General features: G+C 54.8%; 6 protein-coding genes across 6 annotated transcripts; 3 read left to right on the top strand and 3 right to left on the bottom strand.

Moving 5' to 3' along the window:
* Positions 1–287: 287 nt before the first annotated feature.
* BDP55DRAFT_646290 (ribosomal protein L7/L12, C-terminal/adaptor protein ClpS-like protein) lies at positions 288–1339 on the top strand. Its single transcript, XM_060573695.1, has 2 exons — positions 288–701; positions 797–1339. Exons 1-2 carry the CDS (start codon positions 474–476, stop codon positions 1118–1120), a joined length of 552 nt encoding a protein of 183 aa, XP_060434901.1. The 5' UTR covers positions 288–473; the 3' UTR covers positions 1121–1339.
* On the bottom strand, positions 1340–2667 carry BDP55DRAFT_646287 (CTD kinase subunit gamma). Its single transcript, XM_060573694.1, has 3 exons — positions 2309–2667; positions 2074–2250; positions 1340–2005 (listed from the first exon to the last, which is right to left on the bottom strand). The coding sequence occupies exons 1-3, from the start codon at positions 2462–2464 to the stop codon at positions 1550–1552; spliced, it is 789 nt and encodes a 262-aa protein (XP_060434900.1). The 5' UTR covers positions 2465–2667; the 3' UTR covers positions 1340–1549.
* A 465-nt stretch (positions 2668–3132) lies between these two features.
* BDP55DRAFT_690176 (pyrroline-5-carboxylate reductase) lies at positions 3133–4228 on the top strand (the record flags this gene model as incomplete). Its single annotated transcript, XM_060576833.1, has 2 exons — positions 3133–3190; positions 3255–4228. 2 exons carry the CDS (start codon positions 3133–3135, stop codon positions 4226–4228), a joined length of 1032 nt encoding a protein of 343 aa, XP_060434899.1.
* Positions 4229–5273: 1045 nt separating this feature from the next.
* Positions 5274–7083, bottom strand: BDP55DRAFT_690175 (pyridine nucleotide-disulfide oxidoreductase-domain-containing protein; the record flags this gene model as incomplete). The annotated part of the gene is made up of 4 exons (XM_060576832.1): positions 5274–5392; positions 5455–6202; positions 6257–6828; positions 6927–7083. The coding sequence occupies 4 exons, from the start codon at positions 7081–7083 to the stop codon at positions 5274–5276; spliced, it is 1596 nt and encodes a 531-aa protein (XP_060434898.1).
* Positions 7084–7877: 794 nt separating this feature from the next.
* BDP55DRAFT_723827 (BP28CT domain-containing protein) lies at positions 7878–13388 on the bottom strand (the record flags this gene model as incomplete). Its single annotated transcript, XM_060578802.1, has 3 exons — positions 7878–8783; positions 8835–12960; positions 13012–13388. The coding sequence occupies 3 exons, from the start codon at positions 13386–13388 to the stop codon at positions 7878–7880; spliced, it is 5409 nt and encodes a 1802-aa protein (XP_060434897.1).
* A 776-nt stretch (positions 13389–14164) lies between these two features.
* Positions 14165–15121, top strand: BDP55DRAFT_723826 (GDSL-like Lipase/Acylhydrolase; the record flags this gene model as incomplete). The annotated part of the gene is made up of 4 exons (XM_060578801.1): positions 14165–14170; positions 14224–14320; positions 14384–14508; positions 14564–15121. The coding sequence occupies 4 exons, from the start codon at positions 14165–14167 to the stop codon at positions 15119–15121; spliced, it is 786 nt and encodes a 261-aa protein (XP_060434896.1).
* Between the last annotated feature and the right edge of the window lie 2640 nt (positions 15122–17761).

The raw sequence follows: 17761 nt of genomic DNA, 5'->3' as shown, positions 1-17761 counted from the left end.
GTGATGTTCATGGACGACCAATTTGCATGTACCTCCAACTTTTTTTTTTTTTTTGGTCTGGTAGGTAATTACTCCAATGGAAGAGAGGACCCTTTCCCGGCGCGCGCCAGCCAAAAGGCAACTTTTTTTTTTTTTTTTTTGCCATTGATGGGGCGCTGTCCAGTGTCGACAGGGGTCCCTGCAGTTAGCGAACTCCATGGGGCGGAAGGCGGCACTACAAAGCCCCCGAACCAATCAAAGTGGAGACGACTCTGCACCATTCACGCGACTGGAACCACCTCATTCGCAGGAGCTCGAAAAACTTCAAGCCAGAAGATATCCCGAGCTAAAGAACCTCCTCCCTGTTGCTTGAGGCCGAATCTCGAATCTCGACGACCATCCCGCTCCGCTCCAACAAACGCCAATTGGCTTCGTCTCCTCCCACTTTCTTCATATCCACCCTCAACACACACACACACACACACAGGCATACAATGGCCCTCTCTTGCAGATACGCAGCCCAGAGCTGCGCCCGTCAGCTTCGTGCCTCTGGTTCGCTGCGTGCCTCGACATCCCTCTTCCAGACCCGAACTCCCGCAACCGCACGAAGGTACAACTCGACCGAGGCCGCTGCCCCTACGAACCCCAAGATCGCCGCCATTGTCGACCAGATTAGCACCCTTACTCTCCTCGAGACGGCAGACCTCGTTTCAAGCTTGAAGGTTAGTTGAAGAAGTGGACTCGTCATAGGGACGGACGTAGGGGGTTAGAAAAAGGATCATCATGGGCCGAATGCTGACCCGACTTCAAATCGCAGTCCAAGCTCAACATTCCCGATCTTCCCGTCGGTGGCTTCGCCGCCGCCCCCGCAGCAGCTCCCGCCGCTGTCGAGGAGGCTGAGGAGGCCGCACCGGCGGCCGCCGAGAAGAGCGTCTTCAACATCAAGCTCATGGCCTTTGAGGCCGGCTCCAAGCCCAAGGTCATCAAGGAGATCAAGAACCTGTTGGGTCTGAGCTTGGTGGACAGCAAGAAGTTTGTCGAGAGCGCACCGAAGCTGATGAAGGAGAACGTGGCCAAGGACGAGGCCGAGAAGATCATCGCCGCCATGAAGGAGCTCGGCGCCACCGTCGCCATGGAGTAAAATGGTCCTAATGGCCGGTTAGGCTGTGCTGGCTGACGTAGACTTGCTGGAGCGCGGCCCCTCTCCTTGGGAGGAGATGTAAAACTCGGGGGGAGCATTGTGTTGTCGGACATCTGGAGTCGGATTGATCTAGACAGACGTGTATGAGTGTATAAACACCCATGTAACAATATTATCACAAAGACATACACCACCTTTTTTGTATTGCCATACTGAATAACTCCTTTTTGCAATTCTAGACTTTGCCTCAAGCTACCTTGCCCAAAAAAAGAAAGAAAAAAAAAAGATACTTGGGCTAACGTTCATGAAAACACTGACCCTGGTGCTACCTGTGGTATTTGTCGTGTCGCGAAACCAGACCCTCGAACGCCCTTTTTTCCCTTTTCCCCGAAACGCCAAGATATGCTCGTAGCTTGGAAAGCCCTTTACTCAATTCTTCTTCCCATTCGCAATGCGCGTACTAGCAGGACCGACAGGCGGCTTAGGAGGACACGAGTGCTTCATAGCCTGAGAACACTCGGCAAACTCCTCCTCGCCCAGGATATGGTCGTCATCTCCAAAATCGCTCGTCTCATCCCAAATCTTGTCAATCTCGGCGTTCCCTTGCGGCGGGATAGCCCATATGCTCTCCCGCAGCCGCTTGTGGCGCTCGCGGTCCTCCTCGATGCGCTGCTCAATCTGGCGCTTCTCCAGGCGCGGGGCTCCCCCGCGACCATTAGTCGGGATCGCGTGGCTGGGAGGCGCGTCGCCCATCTCGACATCGCCATTGACGGGGGACGAGAGGCCTGCGTCGTGGGCGCTCGTCTCGCGCTCCTTGAGGACTTCTTCAATCTCTATGACTGTGCGGGCTTCGAGGAAGTCCTTGTCTTGGAGACCTCGGAGGACCTTGGTTTTTTTTTTTCTCATGTCAGTTACACATGTCGACGGTACGGCTTGGAACAAAGCTAACTCACTCTTCGGACGACCTTGACGTTGGCAGCGCCGGATCCGTCATCGGGAGCAACAGCGTCGACGATGCGAATGATGTCGCGCTGCATCATGCGGACGTAGTCCATGTGCTTGTCCTTTTGAGCCATCTCAAGGAAATGCTCAATAAAGTACATGATGTTGGCGCGTGTATTCATATTGTTCTAAACGAGCATCATTCAGCCATGGTCTCATCGTTTTTCTCATACACTTCAAACTCACCCGCTCCAACTGCTCCAGAATACAAGAATGCAGATCCTCGTCCATATCCTTGTACTTGAGGGCATACTGGGCCGCTTTCTGCGCAGAAGTGACGGAGGCATTCAAGTGCTGCAGCGAGCTGCTGAAGCGCATTCGAACCTCAAAAGGATCCGCCATGGTGATATCAGCGGACTTTCGGTCCCGGTCCTGATCTCAATTTGGATCGGGCGACGACTTGAAGTCGGGGGTTGAGAGTTCGGGATGATGTTGAAAAGCGGCTGGTGATGCTGGGGCTGAGTTGAGGCTTGTCTTAGGTAGTGTAGGTACGGAGTATCCGTACTCACGTACTGTATGTACCCGAATCCGAGCTGTCACCTCTTTCCGACTAAATTCGCTGGGGAAGTTTCCCACAGGTGGACCCTGTGCTGTTGCCTCCATTTTTGTCAGTGTTCTCCCTGTTTCTGGTGTGGTCCGCCCTGTGCGAATAAAGGGAGCAGCAAGCTAAGCAGAGTTGGGCTTAGCGCTGAAGAAAAGCCAAGTTCAGTGGACGAAAAGCTGTGGACGGACGATATCGGAACAGTGGAGAGCTTCTTTTTCTGCAAAAGGAGGTGGATAATATTGGCCAGGGGACTCTTTAACTCAGCCTTCATTTCCAATCTCTGTTTTGATAAACTTTGTTCTTGCGCTCAAGAGACATTTCTCCGTAACTGAACTCGTTTTGCATATCCTCTCTGCTTTTCTGGTGTTTTTCCTTGGATGATAAGGTAGAGGCAGCATCCTTGACACGGTAGAAATCCATCACTTACACCGCATTCTCATCTTTTCTCTCATACTGCTTCTTCATCATGTCTGTTATGGGAGATCACAGCTCTTCGGAGCTCACCATGACCGTTCTCGGTTGCGGTATGTAAAAACACTCATACTCATAATGAAGTTAAAAACAAAAAAACATTCTGACTCTCAACAGGAACCATGGGTATCGCCATCCTCAACGGCATCTTCACTTCCCTCCTGGAAATGCAGGCTCCCAAGCCTCTTCAGACCCTCCACACCCCCTCGGCGTCAGGCACATCCACACCCTTAGGCGACGAGGTCCCCCACCGTCTGCCCTCCCGCTTCATCGCCTGCGTCCGCCGTTCCGACAGTGCCAAAAAGGTGAAGAAGGCCTTGTGGGAGCACTCCTCCATCCTCAAAGTCGTCCAAAACGACAACGTCAACTCCGTCGCCCAATCCGACGTCGTCATCCTCGCCTGCAAGCCTTACATGGTCAAGGACGTCCTCAGCGAACCGGGCATGACCCGCGCCCTGCACGGCAAGCTCCTCATCAGTATCTGCGCCGGCCTCACAGAGGAGCACCTCGAAGAGATCCTCCACGGCGCCGTCCCGACAAAGGACCCCGAGGAAGACGGCCGCTGCCGCATCATCCGCGCCCTCCCCAACACCGCCTCCCTCATCCGCGAGAGCATGACCGTCATCGGCGCCCCGACCTACCCCTTGCCCCGCGACGCCGCCAACCTCGTCACCTGGATCTTTAAGCGCATCGGCGACGTCGTCTACCTGCCCGCCGAGAACATGGACGTCAGCACCGCTCTCTGCGGTTCCGGCCCGGCCTTTTTCTCCTTGGTTCTCGAGGCCGCCATCGACGGCGCCGTCGCTATGGGTCTGCCCCGCGCCGAGGCCACGAGGATGGCGGCGCAGACTATGAAGGGCGCCGCGGGCTTGGTTCAGAACGGTGACCACCCTGCTCTCCTTCGCGACAAGGTCACTACGCCTGGCGGATGCACTATCGGTGGTCTGTTGGTGCTTGAGGAGGGTCGTGTTAGGGGTACCGTCTCGCGTGCCGTGCGTGAGGCGACTGTTGTTGCCGGTCAGCAGGGCCAGGGCATCCAGGGGGTGAATGGCACTCGTTTCGTTTCGCAGTCGGGATACCCTCAGTTCTAAGATGGTTAGATATGGCGATGGACTTCTGCGCAAAAGTACATAATGTACAATCCTCATGAATAATGAATAAACATTTATTATCTACCTCAATCTATGCAGCCAACACCGTGAGTACTGACTTTTCCCGCTTAATCAACATCTAGCTATCTGCTTTCATTCTAGATGGTACAATTTCGAAGAGCAATGAAGGAACATGCAAGTCTCCATGAAATTTAGGCTGTGTCAAACATTCATTGCCCTGATTGGAGAAGAATCCGAGAATAATCAATGGCAGTGGTGGTCCTTTATCGTGATTACTATCCGCCACCTACAGCCACAGGTTTGTTCTCCGTACTCTCCATCTTTGCATATTGAAGCTTCAAATCAAGAGGGACAGTATTTTATTATTCTAATCACAAAGTAGTAGAGTAATTTGATGATGAAACCGATACCATCCATCGTTGGCAATGTGTAGCAAGAATGCAAAGGCTCGGCCCCCCTAACGGGGGAACTGCGAAACTCACTGTGGGGTTCTTATTCCTCAAGTATAACGATGCTAGTGATTTTTCACGAGGCTTAAACTCGCGACTTGTACAAGCGGGGCAATTCACTCAGGACTTTCCCCGTTACGTCACAGTTCTTCATGGTAATATCGAGCAAATTCATTGATGATAGAGGTATGGAGACGGCGGGCAGTGAGTAAATTCAGAAGGGGATGGTGATGGTTGGGATGAAAGGATGCGATGTGAGGTGGCTGCAACGTCCAAGTACACTTGGGTATCAGCCTTGCGGATTGCTATAATCACATTGAGCCTAATAGAGAAGTACGTGGTATTATATTTACATGCCGGCTGGAAGCCCGGGTTACCCCCTCTAATCTATCATCCCTGAGGTAGTCGCCTTACTTTGTCCATGTCTATCGCTAATCTCTGTGTAGGCGAGTTGCCTTGGCCTGTCCTGGCCAACATCGTACATCCTCTTCCAGTCGCCATCCACTTCTGAAAAATCCAAGATGATCCCTTTGAGAGCGACCTCTAGTCGCACACGCGTTCATATCGCACAACGCTCAAAATCGAGAAATGTCCCTTCCAAAAACCCACGTAATAAACCAGTAAACCGGAACCAGAATCTTGTTCCGGATACTCATCGATTTAGTCAAATAAGCACACCGCCACAGAATCCAAGCTGTACGACATCCCCGTTAGCTCATCCAGTCTCAGCACATGCAAAGAGTTGAGTAAACATACCTGCTCTCCCCTTCAACTCATCCGCAGAACTCTGGTGAATCGCCCGCCAACTTCCCAAATACGCCATCGCCCCAAGATTCCGGAACTTGAACGGCTTACCCTCCGGCCCGGCCGCCGCCTTGTTGAGCGCCTTGGCGAGGTACTTTGCCTGCTGACTCGCAACCTGCGCCGTAGCAGGCAGCGTCTGGCCCTCGAGGACGGAGCAGTCGCCCATCGAGTACACGTCCGGCAGCACGGCGCCCTCGTTCTTCGGATCGTCGAGTCGTACCCTCAGATTTGCATCCGTAACGATCCCACCGCTCCGCTCCGCCTTGAGAATCTTGACCATCTCACCACCACCAGCACTCTGCCCTTCACCCTCAGCAGCAGCAGCAGCAGCAGTAACAACAGCATTCGGATTCCGCAACTCCTTCTTCATCAGCGTCTGCACAAGCGGATTCTGCATCAGCCCCGTGCTCCAGACCACGATCCCCGCGCCGACCTCCTCCTCGCCGTGCTCCTGGATCTTGAGCCGTAGCGCCCCGCGCGGGTCCGTTTCGTCCGGGCGGATGCGCTGCAGGTGGTGGTTGGTTTTTACTTTGATGCCCTGACGGCGGAAGAGGTCCTCTGCGTAGGAGGCCAGCTGCTGGTCGAACATGGGTAAGACTTTGGGTGCGATGTCGTAGATTGTGATGCCGACGAATTCCATGAGGTGCGGGTAGAGTTTGGAGAGGTCGTCGTGGATTAGGTCGTGGAGCTCAGCTGCGAACTGCAGAAGAAATGAGTAACGGAATAATCGGGAAAAGGAGGCTGGATAACTCACCTCGATACCCGTTGGGCCTCCACCAACAACAGCAAAGTGAAGCAACTTCCTCCTCTGCTCATCCGTCGTCGTCGGCCAATCCGCCTTCTCAAAGCACTGCAGCACCCTCAACCGAATACTCCTCGCATCCCCAATATCCCTCAAGAAATTAGCATACTCCTTCACCCCCTCGATCCCAAACGTCTGCGAATACGACCCCACCGCCACAACAAGCTTGTCGTACGCGACATCGACCACCTCCCCTTTGGCCCGCGAATGCACATCCCTAGCCGGTAACGTTTTGGACGTGGCGTCCTCGGACGTGACCTTTTCGATGCGAATCACTTTCCGGGCGAAATCCACGTCGTCGGCCCAGGCCTGGTGGAACGAATCCAGTTCCAGGCGGCGGACGGGCTCGAGGACGGAGCGGAACTCGAGTGTGCCGACCGAGGTGGATGCCAGCAGGGGTGTGAAGACGAAGTAGGAGCGCGGGGAGATGAGGATGCGTTCGTATTTTTTGGGGTCGAGGTCGCGGGCGAAGGCGTAGCCTGCCCAGCCTGAGCCTAGGACGACGACTCTTTCACGTTTTGGTTCTGCCGGGTCTCGTGTTAGTGGGAGTTTTTCCTTTCCAATGGCGCGATGAGAGTATGGAAGGTTCGGGGAGTAGGAAGTAACTGAGATGCATGTGTACCTGTTGGTGAACTGGAACTCGTACTGTTGCGTTGGTTGACGAGACTCGTGTTAGTCAGAGCCTCAACCTGCAGCGCCGTCCCGGCCGGCCCCCGGCGTCCGAGTCCGGGCCGAGCCAGGCTCCTCCAATATTGTTGTGCAACTTTCGATGAGGCCATGATGGGGTTGAAATCACACCACCTAAAAGTCAGCGGTAAAGAAAACGGGGTCCAGTTGTTGGTTAAATAAGACAACCGCAAAGGGCCCTTTCACTCTACCGGTCCAACCCACTCCTTTTTCTCTGACTCTGACTCCCCCAGTCCTCCGAACCCGTTTCTACGGCCGTTCTACGGCGGTGGGTTAAATCCGATGGCTCAACGTTAGGCGTTTGGGCGGTGTTGAGATTGAGAAAGGTGGGCACGATAATAGCCCGGAGTGTCGAGGGCGCTCGGTGTATCGGAGACTTGCCAAAGAGCGTGTACTAAACTCCTAAGGTGAGGTAATACGGGACGGGACGGGACCGGGTGCCTTGACATCCAGAAAAAAAAAGTCTTGGGACCAGTTGAGTCAATGCGCTTATTTCGTTCGCTAGGCAAGCGGGTTGATTGATCTACAGAATTCAAGGGAGGGGGGAGAGGGCCTTTTTTGGACAGTAGAATTAAGGTTGATTCTTGTCTAACTCAATTACATCTTTTCTCACGTCACCAAGCTGAGAGATTTAGACCTTAGTATACACGGCGCCGACGGAACGAGTGACGTCCCCCGTCTCCACTTTTGCCCGTCCGGCGGCCCCGGCGTGGCGTTCCCGCTTTTTCTTCTCCTCTAATCGTCCAAATGACGTCCCTAAAATTTCACTTTTGTGTTCCCATGCATCGAATAAAGGTGCACACGGGGCTGAGTTGTCCGAACTTCCGTCCGCAACTATCCCACACGGCTCCCGTAGCTCTCTCCAATTTTTTGGTTTAGACTTTCTCTACTGCAACATAGAGTCCAAGCTTTCGCCAAGGACTCCCTCGATCTTGACGATCCACTGGTGCGTCTCCCGCTCGACCGTCTCGTCATCGTCGTCCTGGAGCTCGCTGATGTAAGGGAGCATCTCGGGCAGAGCCGACAGCCACTCCTCGCCGAGCTTCTCGGCAAGCTGCTGCTGGCACCTGACGGCCGCCAGACGGACGGGCGCCTGCTCGGAGCGGAGGTGGCGCAGGATGGCCGTGTTGAGCTCCTTTTGGTGCTCCTGCGAATCCGCCGCCGAGGCCAGCTCGACCACCGCGGGGATGAGCTCGGCGGTCAGGTCGATGGATGAGGAGGCGTGGAGGAACTGCGCCGTCAAGACGGGAGCGACCTTGCTAAAGTGGGCGGGCGCCTGCCAGAAGTCGTCCTGGTCATGCTCGAAGCACCTCGCCAGCGTGGACAGCACGCGCTGCCAGAGCGCCTTCTGCTCGGGCATCTTCAAGTCGGTGCCGTTGATGATGTCGACGGCGTCGTCCACGATGTAGGTAGCGTAGTTGGTGACGATGGACTTGAGGCCCTCGAAGAAGACCTGTAGGAACCCGTAGACGCTGTAGCGACGCAGAGCACGTCCTGTGACGTCTTGCTTGGGCAGCTGCGTAGACCACTCGACGATCTGGGTGAAGATGGGCCTGAAGGCCGCGTCGTTGAGCTTGTAAATCATCTTGAGCGTGACGTCGTTGATGGAGGTCTCGATCTTGGCCACACGCGGAGCTGTCGCGTTTGTGAGCTTGCCCTTGATCTGTTCCCGTCTCCGAAGGTCCAAAGAGTTGAGCAGGATCGTGGACAAGGCAGTGACGTTCTTTGTGACAACGGTCTTTGGCTGGCTGTCAACCACAACACCAAAGATGTCGACCCATTCGTCGGTGGCCTGTTTGCATGTTAATATAGCGTTGCAAATTTCTCTCGGCGGACAACTTACATCGAAACCAGCCTCGGCTGCTGGGATCCAGTTCTTCTGCAGGCTGGCCAACATCGTCTTGGCCTCAACCTTTCTGGCAAGGAATCTGAGACAGTTGGTGCGCTCATCGTCGGCTTCGCCATCCAGTTTGGCTTCGGCTGACTTGTTGGAAGCAAGCAAGATGTTTTCCAGGTGCTTCTCCGAGATCATGTAAGGCAAGTGCTGCGCGAGCGCAGTGATGAATGCAAACGCGGCATTGTGCAGTTCGGTGGCGGCCTCGTCGTCCTCCACGCTCTGCTCGATGTAGAGAATTGCCTGGGAAATGGCAATGTTGACAATAGGCAGGATACCGTCTTGAAGAACATCAACCAAAGAGGCAAGGCAGAGCAAAGCCATGACACGGAGGCGAACATCGGGCTGGCCGAGGCAGTGGGGTCCAGCAATGGTCGCGGCGGCACCCGCGACAGCCTCGACGTCTTTCTTGCCGTACTTCTCCGCGATCTTGTCGATGCATGAAACTGCAGTGTGCTTGTACTTGAGGTCGTCCGTATCCCGGATTGCGGCGGTGAGCTGTGGCAGGAAGGCAAGAAGTGCCGTCCTGGAGGCAACATCCGCGACACCTTCCTGGTCCACGCGAACTTCGAGAGCACGGAGAACCTTGCGGCGGAGGTCGATCTCGGTGCGGTCCAGGAGGTTCTCGACCGACTTGATGAACTCGCCGATGGAGAGGAGGTTGAGAAGGTTGGCCAGAGCGTTGCCGCAGCACTCGTGCAGAGCCTTCTGTTGCTTGACGGTCTCCGCAAGGGCCAGGACGTCTCTGAGAAGAATAGCATACAAGTCCCGAATCTTTGAAGAATCCATGTCGTCCCTCTCGGTGAGAATGGTGATCTCCTTCCGCAGCTTTCTGCTGGAGAGCAGAGCGGGGAATACGGTCAATTGCTGGATAGCAATGGCCTCGGGCTTCTTCTCTGACAAGTCTTCGCCAACTCCCAAAAGGGTGGCCGACAGACCTAGCTTGGGCTTGAAGATGTCACTGATCAAGTCCAGGAGCTTAGCCAAGGTCTGAAGCTGCACCTCAGCACTGTAAACGCCGAGGAGCTCAGAGGCAAAGGCAATGAGGCTGTCGTTGGGACCGTATCTATCGACAAGCATAGCCAAGAGAGCGAATAGGAACTCATCGGGTCCGAGGGTGTTGATGAGAGCGACAAACAGACCCTGCTTGCGATGTGCAGGGATATGCTCGTAGGCAGTGACGAAGCTTTGCAGCAACTCCGTGGCACCCGCAATGGGATTTCTCTTGCCCTTCTTGAGCGACGCCATCAGGGGCGGTACGACCTCCTTGATAGTCTGGTTGACGACGTGAGCAGAATGATCATCGTTCTGGCGGAGGACCGAGGCACCCATGAAAGTGAAGATGGGCATCACGCTATGGAGCACAAGATCAGGAGCAGCGGTGGCAAGGCTGGCGATCAGGAGAAGGGCCGAGTTTTGCACAATAGGGCTGGAAGACTTCTGGATGCAGTTGACAAGCAAATCGCCGTGGCCTCCTGAGCTGTCAATCTTCAGGTTCTTGTTGTCTCTGTAGGCAGGGACCATGGCAATCAAACTTGTAAGCACCAGGTTTTGCAGGTATCCAAGCTCTGATCCAATGACAGTACGGAAGTGCTGAAGCTCGGAGAGCGTGCCAAAGAGGCTATCCAGCAACTCGGGGTGAGTAGCCGGCTGCGAGCCGTCAACGAGCTGGAGGACGAAGGTGACGGATCTCAGGGTTGCGCTAAGCTCAGCACTGGCTTGAGCGCTAACTTCCCGCTTGGCCTCGGAGGAGCTGGTCCGGCGTCGCTTGTTGGCAGGGGGCTCGGTGATGAGCTTCGTGCCGGTCTGGATAGACTCGAGGAAGTAAGCCAAGATCTCTGTCGTGAGCTCAACATTTCTCAGGAAGTCAGCCGCCTCGTCAGCGATGATGTCCTCCTCATCCTGGGATGCCTGTCGTGCCTGAGAGAGCTCCAGCATCGTCTGAGCCACGTCAAATTTGGTGTCGGCCTTCATGGAGCCCCAGATAGCACGAATGCGCGCCGAAATGGATCTGACCAGCTCCGGTCGCTTGGCGGAGGCGGAATCCTTCATAGTAGAGAGGAGGCATTCGAGGCCTTCGTTGTCGTTCGGCACGACAATCTCGGCAAATGTAGTATGCAACAATGACTGATCGACTTCCTCGGCCTCGGCGAGACGGTCCGCTTCCTCGACAGACAGCGACGCCCACCATTGAAAAGCCGGCAGCAGGACCTTTGTTCTAGAGGTGGATGATACTCCCCTGATACGGTTGAGAATCGAGAGCAGGTTGGACTTGACCCTGATGAGCGGCGTTGCGACGACGTGGCTAGCAAGGAACGAGAGAATCGACGCTCTGCCCGAAGAGCTCAGTGCCTTCTTTCCTTCGCTGCTCTCGCTCTTGGCGCTGCTGTCGAGAGTAGAGTGAAGGACGGCACGAATGTGGTTCTCATGCATGATGCACTCCTCCAGAGCCGGGAGAATGACGCCGTGCAGGAGGCGAGAGACGGTGTCGGCATCCAACCACTGCACCTTGTCGCTGTCATCGTAAAGCTTCTTGCCACCCCAGACAGAAGCCTTGGCGGCCTTGGACTGGTGAGGGAAAAAGTGGCCTATTTGGATGAGAAGCTCGGCCGCGGCACGGCGAACCTTCTTTGAGGAGTCCACAAGGGCAACGAGGCAGTAGGGGATAAGGGCCTGGAAGTCGAGATCATTGCCATCGCCGTCGCTCAAACGTCTCCTGACAGTGTCAACAGCGGCGGCGCGAGCCAGAGTCGGGTAAGGACCGGACCAGATGCGAACGAAGAAGGTGATGTAGGTGTGGTCGCTAACTGCCGTTCGTCGACTCAAAGACGGCAGCTGGTCGAAATCGGCCAGAAGAGTTGGGTCTTCAGACTGCTGAGACACGACCCGGAGGAAGAGTCTACTGAACTCGTCGTAAACGTCGCCAGTGCTCGTAGAGAGGCACGACGGCAACGCACGGGTCTGGCTCGAGAGCTCCTGTATAGTCTCTCTCAGGTTCTCCTTTGTCGGCGCTGCGGGTTGGGATCCGTCCATCTGAGTATCTTCTTGGCTTCCGGGCAGGGCCTTTCTTTGGCGAATGGAAACGTCGAGTTTCATCTCCAGCTCCTCCACATCGAAATCGACCTCCTCGAGAACCGTCCGGATGATCTCGCTAGTTTCTCCAGAGAAGCGCGACAGGTCAATCAGTGTCGAGCCAAGCTCCTTGCGGATTTCGCCGTCCTTGTCGACTTCGTCGTCAAGTCTGTGAGCAGCGAGGACCAGAGATTTGAAGATGACGGCAATTTGTTTCCCCTTCAAGATCTTGCTCATCAAGATGACGCGAATGATTGGCAGCCCCCGAGCATCACCCTTCTTGCAGAGTCTTTCAATAAAGGCGATGCACAGTCCGTTGGTGAGCTTGTCAACCCTCCTTTCCTGGCCCAGCTCAACGAGGATCTCTCCAAGGTTCTGCACTTTCAACAAGGCCTTGGTGACCTTTCCAGAAAGCTGCTTCGCGGACCGGTACTGCGCGAGGATGCACAAGCAAACCAGGCCGGGGCGCACAGTCTCGCTGGTCCAGCCGTGAACAATCTGCTCCATGAATGCCGATAGAGTCGCGTCGTCGAAGCTTCCCTTGGCCGCAACAATGGTGACAGCCATGTACGAAGCAATCTGCATGTTGGGGACCTTCTTCATGGTCATTGCCTCGGCGAGGGTAGGACCGACGCGGTGCAGGAATGATTCGTTGTTGTCCTGCTGAACAGCCTGGCGACCCGAGCGCATGTTCTCGAGAAGACCGTTCACGGCCTCCGTCATGATTCCGCCCCAGAAAGAGATCAAGGTAGGGTATTGCTGCTGGTTCCTGCAGGCCTCGAGGGTGTACTCGGAGAGGGTGTTGAGAAAGCCGGCCTTGTGGATCGCTTCGTGGACCAAGACAGATCGCGGAGGCGAAGTGAGGGACTTGATGTAGGGGCTCAAGAATCGGTACTCGTGGGGGATCTTGGACGGCAGGATCGAGAGCAAGGTAACGAAGGCGGGAATCGAGTGGTACGGGAGGAAGGTCGTGATGAGAGATTTGGTGTTGTTCTCGTGGATTCTGTGGCAGCGTTAGACTGGGTATCTCGGCGAGCATAAAGGCTGGACATACCTGAATCTTCGCACAAGCCATTCGAGGGCACGAAGCGAAGGCATAAGCCTCAGTCTGCTTCCAACGAGGCGCAGGAAGGACTCGACCTTCTTGTCCAACTCGGTATTCTCAGCGGCAGTCATCTGGGTGCGGTCTTCGCTCATGCTCTGCTCGCTGAACAGCGTGAGGCCAAACGGCTTGAAACGGCCATCAAGCTCGCACAGTTCCTCGAAGCCGTCCAAACATATCGTGTAGAGCGCCTGGTAGCTCTGTGTCGCGGCCACTCTCGGCTCGAAGAGGAGAGACTTGGAATGGGCAGCCTTTTGCGCCCTAACATCCAGAGATGCCTTTGAGTTGGCGGCGATCTGCGCCAATTGCGCAGCAAGAGAGGACGCCATTGTCTAGAGAGTTTGCGGCATTCCGCAGTGATCGAATACTCAATGGCGGGGGAGAGCAACGAGACTGGGGTTGTTTTCTCTTACAACATTTTCCTGGAGTTCTGGATTTTTTTTTCTGACGGGGATTAGTTCCGCCGACTTTTTCTTGCTGATAAGCCATTGAGCGAATCGCCGGCTTTGTAGATAAGACGGTGGGTCTCATCGACAGGCGTCGAGCCCCGCCAGTCCACCTGGTCAACTTTTGTTACCTAGCACTGCCAAGGGCCCTGCTTTGGGCGTTGCTCCATGCCTCTGATGCGCCTCTCTTTTGTGAGTGATGTGATGAGGAAGACGATTGATTTGAATGATGGTTTGGGTACCCATATACTCTCTTATTTTTGCCGGACGCCTGCCACGGGCCATGGATCGCTGGGTACTCAGCAGCAGTCTGTCGCTACCATTGCTGTTAGTCTAAAGAGTGGAACCCAACTCCTCTCCCAGAGCTCGGTGTTAGTGGTACGGCCATCTCGTGCAATTGATAGGCCGACAACCGCAGACTGCAGGCACCTTCACACAGCCTAACCAGTGAGGATATCGTGCTTTCGGCTAGGCGGGATACTTTGCCGTGCGAGTGGCTCCGTTGTGGTGTTTGTAAGATTGAGGGGAGGAGTGTTTCGGGCTCCCTGCAGCGAGGTCACGGAGTCACATATAAGCCGGGCGAGCCTTTAACACCATGAACTTGGTCGCGATTTCCCCTATTGTAGCGATATAGTATTGCCTAGTAGCCACCAAACAACATGGCTGTAAGTGACCATAGCGATAAAGGCACTCTCACATTGCTTACAATCATTGCAAGAAACCATACCCTCAAGTCGTGCTCTTTGGAGATTCCCTGTTTCAAGGGTCCGTGGTGACTTTTGAAGGCTTCTGCTTCCAGGCCGAGCTTCAATGTCGTAAGTTTACCGAAATCTGGGTTGCGAGGGTTCGGGATCAGACACTTACACGCGGCGTCTAAGATGTGAATCGCCGTTACGACGTAGTCAACCGTGGGTTTTCCGGCTGGAATTCGGCGAATGCTCTGAAATACCTCCCTGAGATGTTTCCCCCTCCTTCACCTTCAGGACCGCAGCTGAAGTATCTGGTCAGTACAAAGTGCATGCCGACGGGCTTCGAATGCTGAACCTAGCTCTCCCTAGTTGGTCCTCCTGGGTGCAAACGACGCAATTCAGCCCATGCATACGACAACCCAGCATGTGCCCCTAGAAGACTACAAGCAGAATCTCGTCAAGATCGTCACGCACCCCAATATCACAGCCCATAACCCCAAGATCCTCCTCGTCACGCCGCCGCCCATCGACGAAATCCGCATCACCAAGCTAGATCTGGCCTGGGGCCACTCAAAGCCGATCCGGACCGCCAAGATAAGCGCAGGATACACCCAAGCGGCTCGCGACGTCGCCGCCGAGGTCCCCGGCGTGGTCTCGATCGACTTGTGGCAGGCTCTCATGGACCACGCCGTCGCCAAGACGCCCGACTTCAAGGCCGGAGGGCCCTTGCTCGGCACGCCGGAGCTCGGCGAGCAGGGCGGGCTCGCGGACTTACTGCCGGACGGCCTCCACTTGAGCGGCGAGGCGTACAGGGTTTTCTACGAGACGGTGCTGCCTCACATTGGGCAAGAGTATATGGGTTTGCCTGAAGACGATCGTACGGACTACGTTTTTCCAGATTGGCGGGATCTCAACCCTCCGGCGTAGGTGAGGCGAGGCGAGGCACTGGTGAGGTAGGTGACTTTGACTTGGACGAAGGAAGCTAATAGAGCGGTCCATGCGATGCTGCATATTTTCTGCAGGAGCACTGCAGTGGCATTTGAAATTAAGTAAATCATTTCAGGAAACTGCCCGAGTACCCAGCACTTCAAATATTGATGCTTCCGACATAGCAACCTAAGCATGTGATGACGGTGGCGTACATGCGCGTATGTATGTCTCTACTCATCCTACTCGTAGCCTGGCCTATCTCTACGCATTCGCTTCGTGCCGAGCCACAGGGAGAAATCCCGCCTTCTGAGACATCGCCGGGAATCGCCAAGGACAGGAGAAACCAATGCCTCTTCTTGCCTCGGTAGGGATCCGCGACGCACACGCTGCGGGCTGTTCGGCGACGTATATACGCCGGAGGATCAATGACAGATGTTCAACCGCATAGGCTATCTACCCTGCTTTAGACGACTGGATTCTATTACCTGTCTACTCTGCCTAGGAAATGTACTCCGTAGGGAGGGTAAGGGTAAGGTGGGAGAGTTTTTAAATTTGACATCAGTTACGTGATCACTTGAAGATCTACAGCTCTACCTTCCGCGGACTTAATGCCCGCATCCCAAATACACCATTGACCTCGGTGAGGTTTCCTTGCACAGAAGAGTACAAAGACAAGGTAGGGGCAGGGCAAGCAAGCTGGAGTGCGGAGGAGGTGACACCATCCTGGCAGTTTGGCAGCCCAGGCAGGTTTTGGTCGTTTCTGCACTGGCATCTCGGGTGCTTTAGAGTTCGAAGATGTGCAGGAGGGAGGAAACAGCGGAAGTCACTTTTCACTATCCGTACCTTACCTACTACGTACCCAGAGTGAGAGGCCAGGTGAAATGCTGGAATGACTGGACGCTGGAAGTCTTCAGCACGTTCCCTGGCATGGGGGTTGGGGGGTGGTAAGCTTGCCGGGCCCCAATCAGCGTCTTCTACGGCGTCACACCCCGTTACCCCCGTTGCGAGTTCCAGCGGGTGAATGGGCGGGAGGGCGACGACGTGAGACTTTGCAGGCACCGAGGTGAGGCGCGCTGCACCGAACTGCACTCCCAAGTTCCCACCACGTAAGGTACCTAGCTCTATCTCTATTATTCCTAACCCCGCTATTCTTCTCATCATTTCTGTCCCATTACTTTCTCGGCGTATTCTAGACTAAAGATATTGGATATAAGAAGTAATGATAGAAAAAATAGGAGTAGGAATAGTAGAAATATCCGTAGGGCCAAGGTACTTCGTGCTGAGGAACAAACTATCGTGTCACCCGCTTGGCTCTGTATCGAGAACCACCTTACTGTTACGTACCGAAAGTAATCAGCGGCCACCTACCTTACCTAGGTGGAGAGCCCACTCGTGTACCCCTCAAGTACACCAGATTGTCCGACGCTGGGTCCAGCGTCCCTCAATCAACAAATCATCAGCCAGACCCTCCCTCTTTCAGTGCTCCCATCCCCCCCAACTTACCCACCTGAATTGTGCAGCACTCCAGCTTCCTCGCAGCGATACGTTAGGAGAACCTTTACGATACATACCACCTTACTCTCTCACCCATGCGCCAAACCCCCGGGACCACACCTCTCTCGTTGGCTGGTCCACTCCCGTTGCTGCCCGTTCACTTCACCTCCATCCAAGCCCGTCCGTCTCTGCTCGTGTCCTGCCCGCTTCACTAATTCAACGTGCCGGTCCAAATTAACCTGGCGGGCTTCGTTTGTCTTACCCCCCCGTTCTATCGAACACCCTTTGTTCTTCATCTTTCTCTACGAAACACTCGGTATCTTCTTGCCTTTTCCAAAACCCTTCCTACCTCAACGTATACCTCCATATCGGAACAGCCGACACGCTCCATCCTAATCAATCGAATCCTCTGCGAATCTTCTATCGAACTGGAAGCAGCTACCATTCGGCATCGTCTCTTAACGCTTCTCCCGTGACGACATCATACCCTTCCACAATCGCACCAAGAGTCCCTCGCACCCACGTCCCATATATACACGATCTACGACCAACATACGTGTCTCCAAAGTCGTCATTTGACTCAATCTTGGTGTCGAGAATATTCGACCAAACACGCAACCTTCCAAAGCCATCGTCCTTGGGGCAGAGCCGCCTCTGTAGACCATCGTGCAAACCCAGCATACTATCACCACCGAATACTAGCTGCCGCAGTCGAATAACTCGACTGGACTCTGGAAGAAGAAAACTACTGCGATCCGAAAAGACGTCAAACTCGTGCCTGCTGCTGCTGCCGTTGACGACCTACCTGGTCTCACCGTGCGATGTGGCGGGGGAGGAGGACCTCGTGAACTGATATCGTAGGGATCGAGGTCGGAAGAGCCCATAACCTTCCTCGACCCGTCATTCGAACGCGCCTGGACTCGACAATAACCTCATGGGCGTGAGCAACATACCCGAAGGATTCCTTCTTCCAAAGGCTTTGTCGATACCCCCACTGACGCTCTAACTCGATCACCCTCTGATCTCAATACACTCGCTTGCCTTTGTCCTTCGCTCATACACTTTGCGAACCTACATCCCGAACGCCCTCTGATTCCGTTTGGTCCGAGCAATATACTGGGTTCCACACAACTGCGTTTGGGA

This window comes from Colletotrichum godetiae, assembly GCF_030913485.1.
Source record: "Colletotrichum godetiae strain CBS 193.32 chromosome Unknown BDP55scaffold_4, whole genome shotgun sequence".
Lineage (NCBI taxonomy): Eukaryota > Fungi > Ascomycota > Sordariomycetes > Glomerellales > Glomerellaceae > Colletotrichum > Colletotrichum godetiae.
This window is presented reverse-complemented; position numbering and strand designations above follow the sequence as displayed.